This window comes from Pan troglodytes, chromosome 1 (assembly GCF_028858775.2).
Source record: "Pan troglodytes isolate AG18354 chromosome 1, NHGRI_mPanTro3-v2.0_pri, whole genome shotgun sequence".
In the NCBI taxonomy this organism is placed as follows: Eukaryota; Metazoa; Chordata; class Mammalia; order Primates; family Hominidae; genus Pan; species Pan troglodytes.
Window position 1 is genome coordinate 211,007,157 of NC_072398.2, and position 20,490 is coordinate 211,027,646.

A 20,490-nucleotide genomic window follows, 5' to 3' on the forward strand; every position below is an offset into this window, starting at 1 on the left:
TTTCACACAAGTTGCTTTTTATCGTATCATCTTTTGTCCAAAAAAATGTTTATTATGATGGTTTGAGTCTAGCTTTATTCACATATCCTAAAATATCCTAAAATATTTCTATGCTTATGCCTTCCACTTTTTCCCAACCCCAAAATTCTAAGCTCACCAGCAGCAGCAAACCCTAAGCACAGAAGATTCTAACTCCTTCAAGCTTGCTCCATTTCACTCAAGTTTTCTAAAGCTTTCCTGTCTGGAGAAATTACCAAGTCCCAGGTGGGTGGGATTTTATTCTTACCACAGAGTAGGTGTGATTTTATGGGAGGCTCTTCCCCCAGCCTCCTAGATCAGACACAGAGTTATGTGCTCGAGTCCTGGTGGGAAGTGAAATTCCTGTACTTTCAGGTGCTGGGCTCAAATTCTGTCTGCTGTGGTCATTAACGGGAAGAGGTGGCCAGTTGTGTGGGCCTGCCTGAGGCACCACTGGCCCCAGCTGACCTTTCCAATCAAAGGAATGGCTGACCAAACCAGGATGGTATTAAGAAATTCTATAAAACATTCAGAAATAACCTATTCTAGAATGATCTGGGCAGTGTGGGATGCAGTTAGGACCAGACCAGCCTTCTTCTGAGCAAATGGCAGTGGTGCCCATCTCCACTAAGCCTCAACGTGCAAGAAAAAACACTCCCAACCATGCAGCTTATCTGAGCACAGGATGCGCTTGTTGCTGGGGTAGCCACATGTATATGCTTCTGGAACTCCTGATTCCTGCCTTCTCTCTGTATACCCAGGAGGCGGGAGCACACACCAGAACTCAGGACTTTGTGATGACCATGCTTTGGGGGAACAACATGCACAGAATGTCTGAGTGTTCCCTACTCTGAAGGATGATTTGGCCATAAAAGGGATCAGATGAGTCATGGAGTCTGGCTGAACTTGCAATAGAAGAGAACATTGGCAAACTGTCCACATCAGCACTTCAAAGTTGGAAACACAAGACCCCACGGTCTTCAAAGCAGCTCAGGCTAAGACAGGCTGATATACTTCATGCTGGTCAACCAGATGCTCGGGCACATGGTCTCTCAGCACAGGCACAGCAAAGTAACATGAGACCAAGGCACCCCCCTCCTCCTCCAGAGGTTCTAAGTCAGAACGGGCACCTCTGTCACAGCTCCAAAGGACACGCCATGTTTGAAGTGGGCAACGCACTGAAACTGGGGAATAAAACAATTGCTCCACCCCCAAATAAGCCAAGGAGGTTGTCAGTACAAACCTGTTTAGACTTATAGGTTTGTACATTTTAAAAACAAAAGATTCCATTACTGACAAAAGCAAAAGAAATCAGATTGCACTGGCTTTTCTCAGTTTTGGAAGAATTCAGCCCACAGAGTAGCTCCCAGAAGTTGTAAACCTAGTCAGTCTCTATTAAAAAGTAGCTATTGGGTAATCCATGCTCATGGAAGCAACTTACTTTCAAGCTTTAGGACTATTTTAGAAATGCTGATGTTTTGGGGAAGAAAACCCATTCTTCCCTTAGATGCCACCTCACACAAATAGTAAATCCCTAAGAAACTGACCATGCATGGCAAAGGGCTACTTCCAAAGATGGGGTCAACGGCCTGTTTCTTTAAAATACTCGCAAGAAACACAAATGCCAGTTAGATAGTTCCTACACTGTGGTTATTTACCAGACTAGAATCCTCTCTGGGAAGTTTAATCCTGCATCAAATACAGACAGGAAAGCATTGGCTTCAAGAGAATCACAGTTCACTGTAAAGGCAAGGTGGTGTTCCAAAAGGACCATTAATTCAGAAGGACCCAAAACTCTGGAAAGGAGAAGTCATGATCACTGCTGTTTCAGGAACAACCTTGGTAACTTGCCAGTTACGCTAGTGGTGGAGAGAATGGAACAGCTGGAAGGGAGACTTCTTAGCGCGCTCGGCATAGGCACAGACTTCACTGCTTCAAAGGACACGCAGTGGAGACGAGAGTCCCAAGCTTCCCAGCTGCACCAGGTCCACATGGCACTTGAAACAGGCTGCCTAGGAGGCCACAACGCCCAAGCATGCTCCTTTGCTCAGAGACCCAGGACCTCAGCTGGGTGGCTGTGGACTCAGGGCCACCCTTCCCCATCTTCCAGTGAGATGCCCAGCACAGACTTGTGGGGGATTCTGCACTCTTGCAGAGATTTGGTGAGGTCAGAAAATCGCCTCCTGGGCACCTCCATTGTTTCAATGCTGCAGTGTCGGTAGGAGGTTTTGTTTTTCTGTTCGGCCACAGCAACAATGGTTTGCAAATCATCTGTTGGCCGGAAATGGCGTACAAACCTTTGGCCTGTTGGTGATCTAACAGCAAGCAGCAACCTTGGTTCTTGGTCCGATGGTTCCTCCAGATTTCCAGCCCTGGAAGAGCCCTGTTTCTTGGTTCGGACGATGAATTTCCTCTCCACGGCACAAGCTCGAGCTCTGGAATCTTCTTCACTTGTCTTCATGGTGCCCGTCTCCTCTTGGTAAAGAGCCCGGATACTGCTCAGTTGCAGTGAGCTGGCCTTTTTGGCAACGGTTTCCACAGCCTCCTCCTCCAGGTTCTTTCTGTTGATGGAAGGAAGGACTGGATACTTATTGAGAGAAGAGGAAGCCCCAATGGGTACTTGCTGCAGTAGCTCAGGGATCTCATCAGAAGCTCCCTGGTTTGGAGATTTGGGTGCACAGGCTCCTGGTTTTTGGCTGCTTGGCGACTCATAGGGAATGGCTGGAGGTGGAGATGGTATATGATGAACGCACACCTCCGCACCCTGGGATTTCTGCAGACTCGGTCTTGTCCGTCCCTTGGCGGACTTGGGCCTTATCATGTGCATATTTAGTGAGTTTGGCTGCCAAATGAGGCTGTCAACTGCTGTGCTGACAACAGTGCTACACTCAGGTGGTGCTATATTCACAGGGGCTTCTGTGGCCATTGCTTCTCAAGACCCCTAAGGAAGCAGCAAAAAAACAGGAGACTGTGGGTTAAACTTCCTGGGACTCCTAGATCCAAGCCATTCCCTCCCTGAGTGCCCAGAATAAGCACAAATTTCTGGCATCTAGTAAGGGGCACCAGCTGCAATTTATTCATTCAGGCATGCATTCATTTATTTTAGGCACTTGCGAGAGATCAGCAAACCGAAGTCCTTGCAATGTAAATTATTATAGTGAGGAAAGACAGGGGTTAAAACCCACAAGTAAATAGATATTTTCAAAGAGTAACAACCACTATGAAGAAAATAAAAATTATTGCACCAGAGCGTGATTAAGGTGGGGGACTAATTCTTATTCTTTTAGGAGGGGGGAAGTTTCTGGTAAAAACCAGAAAACCTGCTGTGTTTCAGTAAAACTTCATTTTTGGACTCTGAAATTTGAATTTCAGATAATTTTCATGTGTCACAAAATACTCTCTTTTGATTCTTTTTCAATGATTTAAAAATGTGAAAGCTATTCTTAGTTCATGAGCCACACAAAATAGGTGACGGGCCGGATTTGGGCTGTGGGCCACCATTTGTTGGTCCCTGTCCTACAGCAATTCTGGACGCATGCTAATTCTACAGATGTATGAGCCAGAAAGGTAGAGTGATTTCCCGATGGTCACACAGCCAGCTGGTGGCAGAGCTGGAGATAGGACCCAGGTCTTGTGACACCCGATCCTGTGTCCTCTGTACCCATACAAGCTGCTTCCTGAGCCCAGCACATCACATTCTGTATATCTGCTAGCTGCTCACATTTCTTTTTTTCTTTTTCTTTTTTTTTTTTTTTTTTTGAGACAGAGTCTCACTCCATCACTCAGGCTGCAATGCAGTGGCACCATCTCAGCTCATTGCAATCTCTGCCTCCCAGGTTCAAGCAATTCTTGTGCCTCAGCCTCCCGAGCTGTTCAGATTCTGTCTTCCCAGCTACCTGATAGGCACCCTGGGGCCTCTGTATTTGGATCTCCCACCAAAAGTCTGTGTGAGTGCTGGTTAAATCCACCAGGAGCAATGAACTGAAGCATGGTGGGAGGCGTGAACATTTCTCTGTGCAGACCCGGAATTGCTAAACCATGACACCTCCTCTTTCATTGCCATCTTGGTGGCCACTTCACTAACACTACTACCAGCACCTCCTCCTCCCAATCTCCAGTTCCATCTTTCCCTAAACATTGCAGACATCTTATTGGGCTCCCTGCCTCCCTCTGAATCCTGACCACCACTGTGACTCCTGCCTTCTCTGCTTGAAAGCTGACCTGGCCTCTCCTAGCCTTCTAAAGACCTTCTGGTGACTTTCCAGTGATTCATGGTCCCCAAGAAACAGCATATTTGGGAGCAAAGGACAGAGGACCAGGTGTCACAAAGTGTGGGTTCAATTTCAGCTTCTCTGCCACTGGCTAGCTACCTGATCAAGGGGCAATCACTCTACCTTTCTGGCACAAAACTTTCCTCATCTATCAAATTAGCTAAATGATCTTAGAGGTATTACTTAAGTACCTCAGAACATCAGTCTTTTTGTCTGTAACATGAGGATAATAACATGAAATAATGTAGGTAAGGTGGGAAGCACCAGGCTTAGTGCATGGTAGAAACTTAATTAAATGTTAAGCGTTTTTTGTTGTCGTCGTTGTTTGCTTCGGGTTGTCTGTTTAGTGCTTCCTATGTGCTAAGTTCAAAAGCCTTCCTTGTTTTGCTCTAGAACTTTTCCCCTTGTGTTCTCGGTGATTCTACTCCTGGTTAACCAGCTGGGTGAGTCCTGAAACTCATGCCTGCCCTGTCCACTGCACAGAAATGCAGGGAGGTGGACTGCAATGAGCTACCACCTATGCAGTTGCCTCAAAACATGTGAAAATAAAATCCCAAGTTGATCACTTCTCTTCTAATTCCACATTTTATTTACCTCAAATTCACTTCCTGCAGAATGATTTGCACTTCCTGCAAATTCACTCCTTTCATCACAAAATCTTGAACAATGTAATCTGAGCCTCTCAGGGTTTGTATTCTAACCTCACCATTCTGCACATGTAACCACTGCTGCCTAATTTTAAGGAGTATCTGCTTCCTCTCCACTCAGACCAGGACCAAACGCAACACATTATCCCTATATCTTCCTGATGCCCTGCTCAATTCAAAATCTTGGACAAAGCTACCCTCTTTTAAAGGCCTCTATGTCTGCTGCATTCTACTCACAGCCTGAGTCTCTCTCCACTCCCATTTTCCACTTCTCCCTCGTCTTTCACACCCAGTCTGGCTGCTAGTAGCTCAGGAGCCTTCTCCTTAGCAAACTTTTGGCATCAAAAAAGACTGCCCATCTCCTTGTTAATTTCATCTATTTTCTGATCAACTGTGAAGAATGTGTTTTTCCCCCTTTAGTCTCCTTCTCAAGTCTTTCTCTGGCAATTAGCAGCTCTGCACTTTCACTCAGGATGGCAGGAGAAGGTCATAACTGTCCAACTGTTCTGCCAAAGATAAGCTCCACAGGCAAACCCACGCCCCTCTCGGCCCACCCTCCCCACTTGTGGAATGGCTATTAATTTGCCACAGCTTCTACAGAATTATCACAGGCTTGGCTTCCAACACCCACACATGCCTCAGGAAGGTTTAACTGTCAGTGAGTTTGGTAACTTAGAAACCTCTTCCTTAACAACTTTGATGAGGAGAGTCATGTGTTCTCACAGGCTCTCTGCGGGATTATTTTTAACAGTAAAACTTGAGTATGTGCATGCACTTTCTATACCTTTTGGTTCCATATAATTATCCATGTTCAGGGGGTGTCATATTCAAGACACCCTGGTCATAAGATAACATGGCTGTGAGCTATCTCAGAGAAAAACCTCAATTATGACTAATTCCTAGGAGCCCACTCATGGTTATTTAGAGACTAACACCTCCTTCAGGTAAAACCATTATATCCAACCTGCTTTCATAACCCACTGCCTCCTCCCGAGCACAGGGACCATCTGTTACACGGAGGGAACACCAGCTCTCCCCAGCATCCATCACACAGGGATGGGGCGGTGGGGGAAACAGGTGTTTGGGGATCTGGGCCAACTGTGCCTTTATATTCATACCTCAGGTCCTGAACTCTGCCCACCACCCTCAGTCCAGGATTGAGGCAGCAGCCATGATTCTCCCTGCTCAGTTCACTTCACCACCTCTAGGCCTGGCAGCCGCTCAACCACAAACCGATTTGACAAGATCTAGGCGTAGGCATCTATCAAGCTGCCAAGCTGAATAGGCGAGTGGCCTGTTTACTTAAACACAATAGCTGCACCCCAGCGGCCTGCTAGGAGTCAGGAAGCAAACACTGCCAACTGTTTCCAAGAAGTTGCCAGAAGGGCAGGTGCCCATTCCTTAAGATTCACCACCAAATCAACTGGAAAGAAGGAAATGTGGATAGGAGAAGCTAAAGCAGGGCTCCTGCTTTCTAAGGGTGCCCACCATCCACCACAGGGTCAGACCACCCTATTTCACTCACAACCCAAATCTAAGCCTACAGTATATGCAGTAAAATATAACCACCTACATACCATCTGCTGGTATATACCAAGATACATACATTTGAATTGGTCTTTTAAAACTGTATCAGTTAATCCTATCCGTTGCCATCCCGCCCCCCACAACCCACACCCCCACCAGGCTTTCAGGATAAAAATGCTCTGAAGAACCAACAGGAGATGGTGGTTGGCCTGAGAATGAAAAAACTCTGGTACCATTCCCAGTTCTACCCCAAACTAGGGATTAGAATACACTGTCCTATGCAGAGTGCCACACTGAACCACAAGCCACCAAGTGATCAAATGTTTGGATAGAGAACTGGGGATGATTCCAGCGTCAGAAGGGCAGGGAGGTGGTGGGGATAACTCAATTAAGTCCAAGTTCCAGCGCCCTAGAAGGCAACAGGCTTAAGGGGCAGAGGAGGGATCTGGGGGAGGGGCGAGAAAGAGCGTTTAGAAAGCGAGAATTGACTTCAGTGAAAGAGCACAGGACTGGGGGAGGGGCCCTCTGGTTCTCGTCTCTGCCCTGCCGGAGACTGGGACATCCTTTTCTCTCCCTGGGTCTGTGTCCCCGTCGCTACATCTCAGCCTGGAGGGCATGGCCCAGCGGTTGCATAGGTCCCTCGGTTTCTGCAGAGCCCGGGAGTCACCCTATTTTGGTAAAGGTGAGCTCTGGCCAGGCTTGCTTTGCCTCGGGAGCAGACTTTTCTCCAGGCTCCTCGCCTGTCTCCCAGGGTTTGCGTCCCCCGGGCTGGGTCTGGGGAGGCCCTCCCGGGTGATGTGCTGGGGGCTCGGGGACTGGCCTCCCCCGGCCCCTTCCAGGCCTGGCGGAGGCCAAGGGCAGGCCGCGGGATCGGGCAGCCGCGCTCACCTAGCCGTTCCGCTCCATCCGCCGCCTGCGCCCGGCTCTGTCCTGCTGGTAAACAACCCTGGTCTCCCGGGCAACGCCGCAGGGTGGGGGGCCACGTGCTTCCGGCGTGACCGGAACCGGCCTGGGTCGGGTGGGGTCGGGTGGGGTCGGGTGGGGGCCGCTGGGCCAGGAGGGCGGAGGCCGTGAACTCCAGGTCGGTGGATTGCGAGCCTGGAGTGGATTGCCTGGCCTGGAGGCGACAGGGACCCGCGGCCTCCTTCTCTCCTCCTCTTCCTAGCGTCACCTGCCTCTGTTTCTCTCTGGGGGAGAGTGTCTGGGAGAGGGAGAGCCCTGGCCGGGGCATGGAGGAGCGGGGAGCAGCACCACTAGTCTCAAAACCCGTTTCTCACCTTGGGTCAGGCCCTGACCCTCTCAGTGTCCCTGGTTTTAAAATGAGGCTGTGGGACTGATGGATTCTCGGAACCCTAGACTCTGAGTGGATGCTTCTAGGGTATCTGAGTTGCGGGGAGCAGGGCCCCCATCCTCAGTACAGCCCTTTCAGCGCCAGTTCCCTGACCTCTTTTCACATTAGCCTCCCACTCCGGGGCCACACTGGGAACCTTATCAACAGCATCTGCACCTCCTTTGATGTCCCCAGCCACAATCTCTTCCACTTCCAGCCACTTGAGTCACTTCTGCTGTATCTGTTTTTCACCATCTTTGGGTTTCCTGTCCATTGCTGTCTCCGCTTTCCCCCTCGCTATCAGTCTGCTTCTTCCCTATCCTGGCCCATTACCTCGGCATTCTCAAAAGGATCCTCCCTGCCCGAGTCCTGCTCTCCTTCCATCTGATGAAACCTCAAGCCAAACCAGTCCACCTACACACGGGTATTAAAGAAGTCTTGGCCAGCCACACACCTTGGTGTAACAGAAACACGAGGTCTCTAACCTCAATTAGACTCTCAGCCCTGCACTTCCATCCCCAACCGACCACTGGGTTCTCTCTCCCTCCTTTCTTCTTTTTCTTCCTTTTTTAAGGGGAGACAGGGTCTCGCCCCTTCATCCAGGCTGGAGTGCAGTGGTGCAATCACAGCTCACTGCAGCCTGGACCTCCCCAGCTCAGCCTCCCTTGTAGCTGGGACTACAGGCGTGCACCACCATGCTTGGCTAATTTTTATTATTTTTTGTAAAATGGGGTTCTGCCATGTTGCTGAGGTTGGTCTTGAAGTCTTGGGCTCAAGTGATCCTCCCGCCTCAGCCTCCCAAAGTGCTGGGATTACAGACACGAGCCACCTCGCCCAGCCTCTCCTTTCTTCTCAATGGCTATTTCAAAACGTTGTTTTGCTTGCAAAACCTCCCACCTCTCCCTCTCCCACCTCCCTCCTTCCTCCCTCTTAGAAGATACCTTTACTGCCCTCTTCAGAGAGAAAATAGAAGCCATCATATGGAAACTTCCTCAGCCTTCTGCCATCAGACCTGCAAACTTGCCTGCCTACACTTCCTTGCTTTCCTCCCTCCCTCCAGTTCTAATGTCTTCTGATTCTCTCCAAGGTGAATTGCTCCTCCATGGGTGCTTGGAAGCCAGTTTCTGGCCACACAGCCACACGTGTACACACCCTCACACTCCCTCTGACCGTAGAAGATTCCTCCCGACCCTCCCTCATCTGCCTAATTCCCACTCACCCTTCAGGTCCCAACCTCATGGATGAAGCCTTTCTTCCAAGGTGGAATTAAGATTTCTTCAAAAGAAGTCTGAACTGGACTATTGTCTGCCAAGCTCTGCTCTAGACTCATGGGATACCCAGATGAATAATTTACTGACAGTATCATTAGAAGATAATGTTAGTAGACACACAAGAACCATAGATTCAGGCCAAATGTGGTGGCTCACGTCTGTAATCCCAGCACTTTGACAGACCGAGGCAGGAGGATCGCTTGAAGCTGGGAGTTTGAGACCAGCCATGGGCAACATGGCGAGATGCTATCTCTCCAAAAACAAACAAAAAAAGAACCATAGATTCATTATCTAGCATGTGGCAAAATATTTGCTATCTGTTCTGTCCCGGACATGTGGACACAGGATTGCCACAAGAGCACAATTCTAATCGTCTTTCAAGACGTTCAGAGTCTGGTTGAGAGAATGCATTTCACACTGATAAAGAGTTACAAATCAGATTATTTTCAATACAATTTGAGCCCAGGGTAGAATAGCAGGCACAGGCTGGACACGATTAGGTGCCAAGCGATTGGCACAGACAAGGCAGTTCTTTGGGGGCCGTGAAAGAAGATCATGTCAGTGGTGGTGTTTCTGCTCGTCTCAGAAGGGAAGTCTGTGACCCGTGGGAGTTGCTGGGGAGGGCCTGGGCTGGGCCAGGTCTCTTCTTTGGGTTGCCCCCTCACACACTCTGGTCATCCAGGAAGCCTCTGTGGCCCTCGGAATGTGTAAAAGATGGTGGTTTTAGGAGCTGCTGGTTTTGCAACTGAGTGCTGGCGGCTTATTTCTTGTTAATGATTCTGTCAAAAGTGTCTTAGCGATGCTCTTCAGCCCTTCATCACCCACCCAAAAAAGATTAAAGTGGATTCTTCATCAGCTATTTTAAAATCACCTAAGAATTATGCAATCCTTTGGAGAATCAAATTGGCTTCTCACCGTGTGTGTGTGTGTGTGTGTGCACGCGCGCCTTTGCCAGTGCACAGTGAAATGGCGGTCTGTTTAATGTCAGCAGTACATGCAGTTAACGTCAGCAGTACCTGCCTTTTGCTCTCCAGTGTTGTGTAATGCCCAGCCCCAGGGGGAGGCAGGAGAGAAGGAAAGGAAGGCGCCAGTCCATTGCTGTGCCTCTGCTGCCTTTGTCCCCGACCTTCTATAAAGAGGATGTCTTCAAAGGATGGACCCGATAATGCCTGGTGTCTGGCACATACCCAGAGTGGATCTCAGTAAACATGGGCAGAGGTCATTGCCCTGCCAGCTGAAATGTGGACTCACCTTCCTTTCTAGCCATGTCCCAATCTACTCTCCAGCTCTCTCCCTGGGCTGCAGCCAGCTTGCTCCCCACATGGGCCCCAGCTTTTTCATCTCCAATGTCTTTGCCCATGACTGCCCCACCCTGCTTTCTTCCTTGAAGTTAAGCCAAAATGACTGATCCTTCAAGGCCCATCTTAAAAGCCACCTCTTCCGTGAAGTCCTTTCCTGACCACAGCCTCCCCACAAAAGCTCATGTGCTCTCTCTGGTCGCCTTTGGTCCAGTGGAACATGCCCAAGATGGTGCTGTGCACCCTCCCTAGGTCGGCTCCCTTCATCTTCACAACGCTCCTTAATGGAGGCATCATAGCCCTCCTTTGCTTTAGAAAACAATGGAGCCTCAGGGTTCCCCCTGGTGAAGGAGCAGCAGAGCAATTTTACAACCTGCATCCAGCTGTTTCCAAAGCCCACCCTGGACCCCAGAGTCCCACCCCCAAGCTCCTCACCTGCGTGTTCCCCCATGGCCCTTATCTGTGCTGTCCGTTGCACTGGTCGTGGGGACTGCAGGCATGGCCTCTGACGTCAAAGCTTGAGTATCAATCCTGGCTCCACCACTTGCCAGCTGAAGACGTTAGGTAAATGATTCACCTTCGCTGGATGTCAGTTTCCGCATCTCTAGAATGGTGATGATAAGCACAGGATTGTTGTGCGGCTGAAATGAGGTAACACACGTGCCAAGTGCTTAGTGAGGGCTACTAACTCTTGTTGCATCATCTTCCCTTACAGTGTGCATCTCCTTCAGTAGGTTATGAGCTCCTTGAAGGCAGGAACTTGCCTGTCTCGGAATCCCCTGCCTTGTCCACACAATGCTTACTTTGTGATACGTGCTCAGCAATGATGATGGTGGTGCTGATTCCAAGGCTAGCGTTTCCACTGAGCGATCCAGCAAGCTGCTAATTGGTATCCTCCCCAACCATATTTGGCTTGGGGTCCAAATGACCTCCCCAGGGGCTGGCTGAAGGCAGGAGCCCCGGTTTCTTAGCGGCTTGTCCCCACAGAGTGTTTGGCCCCATTTTGAATTAGTGACTTCTAGATTTCAGAGTCTATAGCCAGTGTCCTGCTCTGCCTGTCCTTGGTCTCATTAGACATGTGGATTGAGATCATGGGTAACCTTTAAGCAGAAGGTGAACCAGGTGGATATTCTAGTAGCAAGGCCAAGAGGCTGGCAGTTAGTCATGGCTCCTGTGATCAGCTTCCTAAGGGGATCTGCAAGAGGGAAGTTTCTGGATGATGAAACTTAACCCTTGAAGTACAGACATGGGTCACTTAACCATGGGGATACATGCTGACAACTTCATTGCTAGGTGATTTTTTCATTGTGCAAACATTGTGGAGTGTGCTTACCCAAACCTAGATGGTCTAGCCTGCTACACACCTAGGTTATATGGTATAGCCTGTTGCTCCTAGGCCACAAACCTGTACAGCATGTTACTGTTCTAAATACTGTAACACGATGGCAATTGTAACATAATAGTAAGTATCTATGTATCCAAACAGATCTAAACATAGAAAAGGTACAATTTAAAATATGGTATAAAAGATTTGAAAAAATGGTATGCCTATATAGCACAGCTACCTTATAATCTTATGGGACCACCATCGTATGTGTGGTCTGTCATTGGACCAAAATGTCATTATATGGTGCATGACTGTACCACAGCTTTTTATTATTTTCTCCGTATTGTTGGAAAATATCCAAAAATGTATAGCCTACTTTCCAGTCTTGTTAAGCAGAACACATCAAACACTGTAACTCACCTTGGCTACTGTTGACCAAGTATTTTCACCTTCAGGAGCTTGTGGAATCTTGCTGGCATTCTGTGGGGGGCCAGAATCATTGTCTCCACCTCTCTAGTGGAGGAAGGTGAGGCTCAGATCATTTAAATCTGTCAGGAAGTGGCAGAACAACTCCAGCCCTCTTCTTTGACATAGGCCCCTGAGTTAGTTGCTCTCCACCCTTGCAGTCTCTTGCACAATGCTACCTTTCCTTGGCAACTCGCAGTCAATAATTGTGCTCTAGGTGCACTAGTTTGATGTGGATGGAGTCAGCTGTCCCAGCACACAGTGACCCAGGCTTCTAGGCTTCGTTGATTATCGCTTTAATCACCCCTCGCTTACCTTCCTATTAAGAGAAGCTGCTCTAACTCCATTCCTGTCCGGCTGCTGGGCCTGAGAAATGAAGCTGAGCAGCTTGTTAGAACTGCATCTAAAACAAGAGTCTAAGAGTGTTGTGATACCTGCTTCGCTGCTTGGGCTCTTTTGGGTTTTGCCTTCTCGGTGGTGTTTTGGATAGGCATGGAAGCAGGAGAGCTTTCAGGGATTAGGATTGCCAGCTATGGAGTCAGACGCACCTGTGGTTAAGTCTGGGCCCTGTCAGTTTGCAGGGCAAATGACCTGACCTGTGCCAGCTTCAATTACCCTTACTGGTAAACTGGAATGAATCGTATATGCCTCATCGGGAGGATTCGGGAGGATTCAAGGAGAATCCTAATTCACATCCTGTGCTTAGCCTCCTGTTGGTACTCAAGGGGTTGCAGTTATTGTTTTTATTTCTGTAACTTGAAGTATGATAAGACTCTTAACACTCATTCACTCATTCATTCATGCCTCAAATATTTATTTACTGCCCATCTCTCCATGCCTAGTTTCCTTATCTGCAAAATGAGGGTAATAATGGCACTTATCTAGCTAGGGGATGTGAAGATTTAGTGAGTAAATATATGTAAAGTGCTCAGAACCCCTGCAAGGCATAAGTGTGATATATACGTTAGCCATCATCGTGGATAGTATTAGTTTGTGCCAGGCACTGATAAGAAGGCACTAGGGATAAAGAGGTGAACAAAACGACATGACCTCTGTCCTTAATGAGCTTGCAGGCTCCATCCATCTTATTTTCTCTATGGGGAGGAAAGCCAACCAGTGTTTCATCACTGTTGATAAAAGCTGAATTGATGGGTCCAGGAAAGGACCCAGATGGTGGCGTCTAGGGACCCTGCAACTTACTGGCTGCTGCCCTAGGGGCTGGCGTGGGAGGCCATGCCATGCTTTCTACATTCTTGCCCCTCATCAAGCCTCGGGCCCTCGGGTCCTGTGCTCTTGCTTTAGCTTCAGCACAATCGTAGGCAGCCCCAAATGACTTGTCAAATGGAGAGAACCATGCCTGAGTCATAGCTGTGAAGGTCAGTGCATGAAAATGCCCTCAAACCTTCAAAATGCCACACGAACAAGAGGTCTAGGCAGGGAGACTGGCAAGGAGAAAGAGCACTGGACTTGGAGAAAGGGACCAGAGTTTAAGTCCTGGCCCACTTCATAGCTGTGTGGATTTTTTCAGGTTACTTCCGCTCTCTGAGACTTGGTCTCCTCCTCTATCAAATGTGAATGTGATAGAACCTGCCTGGTAGGGTTGTAGTGAGGAGTAAACAGGAGCAGAGCATAAACTTAAGGGGAATTTAAGGCCTTCTCAAATACCACCTCTCCTGGGAAGATTTCTGTGACCTTCCCAAGAGAGTTCACTGCTCCTTCCTCTGAGCTCAGAGGCATTTATACAGTCACTGGAGCAGTGCTTATCATTCCACATGGATGCAGGCTGAGCTCCCTAGAAACAGACTCTGACACAAAAAAGTATGTTGCTGGGAGGCTCCAGGAGATACAGCTGTCGGGAAGTGAGCAAGGGAAGAATGGGTAGAGGGAGAAGCTGACATGCAAGGGAGAAGCTGACATAGAAAGAGAAGCTAACACACAAAGGAGAAGCTGGAACAGAGGGAGAAGCTGACACATAATGGAGAAGCTGGCACAGAGGGAGAAGCATACACACAAGGGAGAAGCTGACACAGAGGGAGAAGCTAACACACACAGAGAGAAGCTGACACACGAGGGAGAAGCTGACACAGAGGGAGAAGGTGACATACAAGGAAGGGAGAAGCTGACACAGGGAGAAGCTGACACACAGAAGCTGACATAGCAGAAGAAGCTGACACACAAGGGAGAAGTTGACACAGAAGGAGAAGCTAACACACACACAGAGAAGCCAACATAGAGGGAGAAAGTGACACAGAGGGACAAGCTCACACACACACACACACACACACACAAACTGACATAGAGGGAGAAGCTGACACACAAGGGAGAAGCTGACACACACACACAGAGAAACTGACATAGAGGGAGAAGCTGACACAGAGGGACAAGCTAACACACACACACACAGAAACTGACACAGAGGGAGAAGCTGACACACACAGAGAAGCCAGCATAGAGGGAGAAGCTGACACAGAGGGACAAGCTAACACACACACACACACACACACACACACATAGAAACTGACATAGAGGGAGAAGCTGACACAAAAGGGAGAAGCTGACACAGAGGGAGAAGCTGACATGCAAGGGAGAAGCTGACACGGAGAAGCCGACACACACAGAGAGAAGCTGACCTAGAGAGAGAAGCTGACACACAAGGGAGAAGTTGACACAGAGGTAGAAGCTAACACACACACGCACAGAGCCCAACATAAAGGGAGAAGCTGATACAGAGGAACAAGCTAGCACGCACGCGTGCGCGCACACACACACACACACACACAGAAACTGACAGAGGGAGAAGCTGACACAGAAGGACAAGCTAACACACACACACACACACACACACACACACACACAGAAACTGACATAGAGGGGAAGTTGATACACAGAGGCAGTTGCTGAGGCCACAGGGAGCTCTGGGGCTGGGACCGCCTTTCAGAGCTGAAAAAGGCAAGGGATGGCCCTTTAAACTATCACCCCAGCCAGGGATTGGCTAGAGACTCCTTCTCCTGTCTTCCCTGGGAGGGGCCATAACCTTGGACCACGCGGTACCTGCAGCAGAGAGTGGTTCTCAGTGAGGGACAGCGTCAGCAGCAGCTGGTACCCCAGCCCTGAAGAGGGGGCCTGCCAGGACTGTGTGAAGCATTCGAGAACTAATGGAGAACCAAACAGAATTGCTGCCCACATGGGGCTTTGGGGCTATATTTGGTCTCTGTTTACCTATTTGGTCTCTCTAGCCAGCTTGGCAGCTTCCTTGGGTCAGAATGTTCTCATTAGAAGAGCTCATAGTTGGTGCTTAATAAGAGTCTATCGGATTTCATGACCAGTAATGCACCCAGGTCCCTTTCTTTGTTTCTCTAAAGTGTCATCACCTGCTCATTCAAAAGAACTGAGCCCCTTTTTCGTGGGCTAAACTTGCACATGATTTTTTTTTAGACTCAAAAGAGAAAAAGGAAGCAAGCCTGTAGAGACAGAACCTAATTAAAAAACATCCCGCACAGCAGTTGAAGTGAAGGTTGGCTGGGACCAGGCCTGGTCAGGGCCCGACCTCGCAGCATCCACCAGAATGTTGCCAAAGGGGGAAGATAGCAAAGACACCCTGATTAACTCTCCCAGGGATCTGCAGCAGGGTGGTCATTTTGAAGTTTTCCTTGGAAGCTTTGCCACCAGGTGTAAATCTAGCCCAAGCTCTGCACCTGCCAACTTCTCTAGGCTCAACTGAGCTATTGTTTCACACTCCAAGTCCTGACATTACCAGATTTAGCCTGATTTATGATGGGGGCTATAAAGACCACTTGTATGTAAAGAAAGCCATTGGCTGATCCCTGGCAGCTCCATGGCAGGGCTGCAACCCACATTCTCCTCTACTGTTCTAATATGGGTATCATTACCCACACTAATCGGAATATGAATTCTGTGTCTACCTATGACTGCATTTGATAGTAGAAAACAGTTTTACTTTCATTATTCCAGCAGGTCTCACAATGGGCCTGTGAAGTAGACAGCTATGTGATCATGAGGAATTTGTTCACCCTCTCTGGGTCTCGGTTTACCCATCTTCAAAATGATAATAGAACCTCAGAAGGAGTTGTAAGGGTCAAACCATGTAATACCTGTGAAGCCCTTAAAATAAAGGCTTGAAATTATTGACAGGAATTTCTAGTCTCGCTCTACAAGAGAAGAAACCAAGATGCAGAGAGGTAAAGTTGATGAATAAGATGCCTGGGTATCAAGGAAGGAAGGCACTGTGGGACTAGATGCAAACCAAGCTAGGCATTCCTGTGTGGGATTTCTATGATGAACAACATAGGTGCCTTTCCAACTCAGGAACAGAGAAAATACGGACTCCTCAAAAGAAAAAAAGAAGAGATGAAGGGATGATGTTGCCAAAGAAAGAAATTTGGAAAAAAAACCCAAACCAACATTTGCACTTTTAAAACCATGGAACCCTTCTTATTTTTATATGTTCAGATCTAAATGCCAGAAAGGTTACCACATTCAAAGGGAATGAGATTTGAAAATGATTTCTTTGAGTCCTCTGCTGAGGTCTTTCCAAGGCGCTACAATTAGGGCTTTGCACCCAAATACCCTTGCCTCATTTTGGTCATTTTGTCCTGGAACAGAGGTTCAACTGGGAGACCCCTCACACACAGGTGAAGGCGTGGCTGTAGAACCTCAGACCCCCTGGTCTCCTCAGGAATGAAGGTCATTGCCATCCTCACCCTCCTCCTCTTCTGCTGTAAGTAGAGAGCTTGGTGGGGCAGCACCAAGCTTCTGTCTTCCTGTTTATGTCAGTGGGAGGGGGGACTCTCCAGGTGGCACCAGGTGAGGGAAGTCACAAGTCCTGCAGAAAAGAATCAGGAATGGAACGGGCTCCCACCAACGCCCTCTTGCTTCTGTTTCTGCTATAAAATGGGCTGATCCCAGTGTTGGGATCTTATAAAGTGTCTAGGAAATCAGAGGTTGCCAACCATTTGCTAGAAAGGGAGTTTGACTACTATTTTACCCCCCTCACCCTCAAGAGTCTTTTTTCCTTTGGATGCTAGTAGCCTTTATTTAAGGCCATTTGGATTCAGAACAAAAATGCAGACATATATCCAGCTAATTTAAGAATGATTAATGCTTATCAGAAAGACATTTTTATGGTGACTTATGGGATAATTGGTAGTTATAAGTCATTTCTGCTGGGAGATCTGATTGCTTACCTCTGCAAAGTGAAGAAAGACCTACTGGGAAACAGTTTGGGGTCTACTGGAGACTGATAGACTCTTTTGCTGGATTCGTTGAGTGGAGGTTTGTCCAGATCCATTTTCCTGTCTCTTTCAATTGAGTCACAATAACTTTTGAGTCCCTAAGTCAAAGATGTCAAAAACAGACTTCCTTTCCCCACAGTGAGTGGTGGAATTTACTTTGCAAGGTGATAGTGCAGGAGGATACCTGTACGCAGGGATGGCCGCCTCTGCAGCCCCTCAGTGCGGCTCCAGGGACTGCTTGGGCAGCAGTGACCGCCCATGGGTTTTTTCCGCCACACCCCCGTTTAGACTGAACACGATAGTGAGATCGAAGGCACCTGAGAAAACTCCCCCAAACTCTTATTTCTGTTTCTCTTCTTCAAGTTCATGTCTTTATTGTATTTTTATTGCAAATTTACTACCTGCTTATAGTTAAAAAGTAAAATAAATGAGTATATAGCAACAAGGTAAAGCTCCTCCTCATCCTCCCCAGACCCCAGTTTTTTCCCTACATCCAGATGTGACCACTCTTAAGAGTTTGATATACATCCTCTATATAGCCTTTACCCACACACATTCAAAACACCATAATAGGAAGGGAACGCATGCTGGGCCGGGCGCGGTGGTTCATGACTATAATCCCAGCACTTTGGGAGGCCGAGGCGGGCGGATCACCTGAGGTCAGGAGTTCGAGACCAGCCTGGCCAGCTGGCCAAGATGGTGAAACCCCGTCTCTATTAAAAATACAAAAAATTAGTCAAGCATGGCAGTGGGCACCTGTAATCTCAGCTACTCAGGAGGCTGAGGCAGGAGAATTGCCTGAACCCGGGAGGTGGAGGTTGCAGTGTGCCGAGATCACACCATTGCACTCCAGCCTGGGTAACAACAGCGAAACTCCGTCTCAAAAGAAAAAAAGAAGGAAAGGGAACACACACTTATTATGAAAAGACATGAGACAGCAGAGACGTGTATAAAATGAATGTTGCCTGTTTCTTTCTCTCTCTTCAATCCCAATTGCCTAGAGATAGTGCTATCAAATGTAGTTTATTTTTGAGACACATAATTTTGTTATTATCCCCCTGTCGGTGGACATGTGGGTGGTTTCCAATTTTTTGATATCACAGATAATGCTTCAGGAAACCATTTTGTGTATGCATTTGTGCCCACTCTCATAAGCATCTTGTAGAAGCAAAAACAGCTGAGTTCATGTGTACTTGCCATTTAAAAAAATAATAATTGAGGATACCTTTCCTGCCTCTTAAGTATTTTGTTTCTCCTGTGAGATAGTAAAGGCCTGATGACATCTGGAGGGACTGGCATTTCTGGCTTTGAACTTTTGCCATTCATGTTGCATCAGACCCGAGGGTGTTCTGCCTAGAACTGTGGTTTCTTGCTTTGAGGGGGAAGACTATGGTTGATGGGAGAGCCTTGTTCTGAACCTCATGGAAACTGGGTATTCATCTGGGTTAGCAAAAAACTAGCTGTGTTACAGGGGCAAATCTGAACCTATTTTATTCCCCAGGAAAGAGGCTGGTGATTCCAGCCATGCCCCTTGCACTTCGCTTTGGGGATCTGGTGATATTTCGAATGCTCAGCATTCTAGTAAGGGGAGGGGACATCAAGGCAGCATCATGCTCATTGCAACTTCCTTCTTCCTTTTTTTCTCATCGGTGGTGGCAGCCCCCACCCACAGCAGTTTCTGGCAGTTTCAGAGGATGGTCAAACACATCACGGGGCGAAGTGCCTTCTTCTCATATTACGGATATGGCTGCTACTGTGGGCTTGGGGGCAAAGGGATCCCCGTGGATGACACTGACAGGTGAGTGCAGAGGCTCTAAGGCCACTTATCATTTGTTTTGCATTAAAGTTCATGCTCGAAGCCAGAGAGAGGGTGTTAGGATTCTTGCATGGCAAATAACAGAAAACAACTCAGGCTAATGGAAGGAAGAACTGAACAGGATTTGGAGGATGGGTCTTGAGAAACCCAGGGTTGGGGCCAGCTTCTTGAGGGTGTGACCTGTGAAGTTTCACAGGGCCCAACATTCGTAAGGGTCAGGGCCAGCTTCTTGAGCGTGTGATCTGTAAAGTTTCACAGGGCCTGGCACTCATAAGGGCCTAAACATGGTTTACTGCTCTGCTGCCACCATCTTGAAATTCTTAATAAAGGGCCTCACGTTTTCATTTTGCTTTAGTCTCTGCAATTATGCTGTTGGTCCTGCCCAGAGCTCTAGAAGCTGTTTCATCCTCATAGTAAAAGTGCTGTGCTTTCAGCTCTCCAGCTTTTAGGAGTATAGGCACAGCACAACTGACTCACTAGTCCTAATTCCATATTCTAGGAGAGGGAATCTAAGTGGCCCAGTTTGGAGAAGTTGTCCATCTGGGTGAGGTTGCATGGCACAAACCTGGCTTCCAGGCCTACTCCAAAGGATGGGGGTGGGGGAGTGTGAGTTCCTAGAAAAAGTAGAGGTGGGTGTCATCTGGTGAATGTACGTGTGGGGAGGTAAGAAACGGGACAGTTTGCGTGTCATTTCATTTGAAGACATAAGAAAGCAAAATGTTCCTTGCCACGTTTAACCTAGTATGGAGAAACATGTCCCCACAGTGGGGCCTTAAATATCACTCCTGGAGCTCGAGTCTTGTGGGTGGGGCTCATGGAACCATGGGAGGACCTCAGAGCCTTGGAAGGGCAACTGACACTTATGAAATGCCCTTATTTGCCAAGCACTGGGACTGGCGATTGGCATACAAACCTAATTTAATTCTCGCAGGGAATGCACGAGACAGTGATACCAGCCCATTTGACAGGTGAGGACAGTGAGTTGCTAAACCACCTCCTAAAGGCAATGCAGCTTCTAAGTGGCAGAGTTAGGATTGAACAAGAATTTGCCTGTTTCAAAGTTTGTCCCCTCTCCTTGATGGTCTGTGCCTCCCCTGTCAAAGTCCAAAGGCTGATTAGAAATTGAACATCATTAGCCAAAGCTGATCAACAGCAGAGCCCCCACTTGCAGATGGGAATGGTGAGAGAGGGAGACTGAAACATTTTTCTTGGCCTTTCAGGCCTTAGAATCCAAGCTTCAGTTTCTGCCTTCCTGTGCCTTGTGCAGT

The 20,490-nt window shown here is 48.1% G+C and overlaps 2 protein-coding genes across 6 annotated transcripts in view; one reads left to right on the forward strand and one right to left on the reverse strand.

The window, feature by feature from the left end:
• On the reverse strand, window positions 1–11,126 carry UBXN10 (UBX domain protein 10). 2 transcript variants are annotated; one of them, XM_016955323.4, is made up of 2 exons: window positions 10,798–11,126; window positions 1–2,959 (listed from the first exon to the last, which is right to left on the reverse strand). In XM_016955323.4, the coding sequence occupies exon 2, from the start codon at window positions 2,942–2,944 to the stop codon at window positions 2,102–2,104; it is 843 nt and encodes a 280-aa protein (XP_016810812.1). In that variant the 5' UTR covers window positions 2,945–2,959; window positions 10,798–11,126; the 3' UTR covers window positions 1–2,101. The 2 variants fall into 2 exon arrangements, with proteins under 2 accessions (XP_016810812.1, XP_524586.1); XM_524586.6 differs by lacking the exon at window positions 10,798–11,126 and adding an exon at window positions 7,352–7,608.
• PLA2G2C (phospholipase A2 group IIC) overlaps window positions 6,972–20,490 on the forward strand; it is a 23,891-nt gene continuing 10,372 nt past the window's right edge. The window contains exons 1-3 of one of the 4 annotated variants that reach the window (XM_063794179.1): window positions 7,061–7,145; window positions 16,777–16,892; window positions 19,066–19,204. In XM_063794179.1, the coding sequence (XP_063650249.1) occupies window positions 16,853–16,892; window positions 19,066–19,204 (179 nt within the window). In that variant the 5' untranslated portion in view covers window positions 7,061–7,145; window positions 16,777–16,852. Of the gene's footprint in view, window positions 7,146–16,776; window positions 16,893–19,016; window positions 19,205–20,490 lie in introns of those variants that run through there. The other 3 variants (XM_063794144.1, NM_001329732.1, XM_063794166.1) reach the window with 3 other exon arrangements.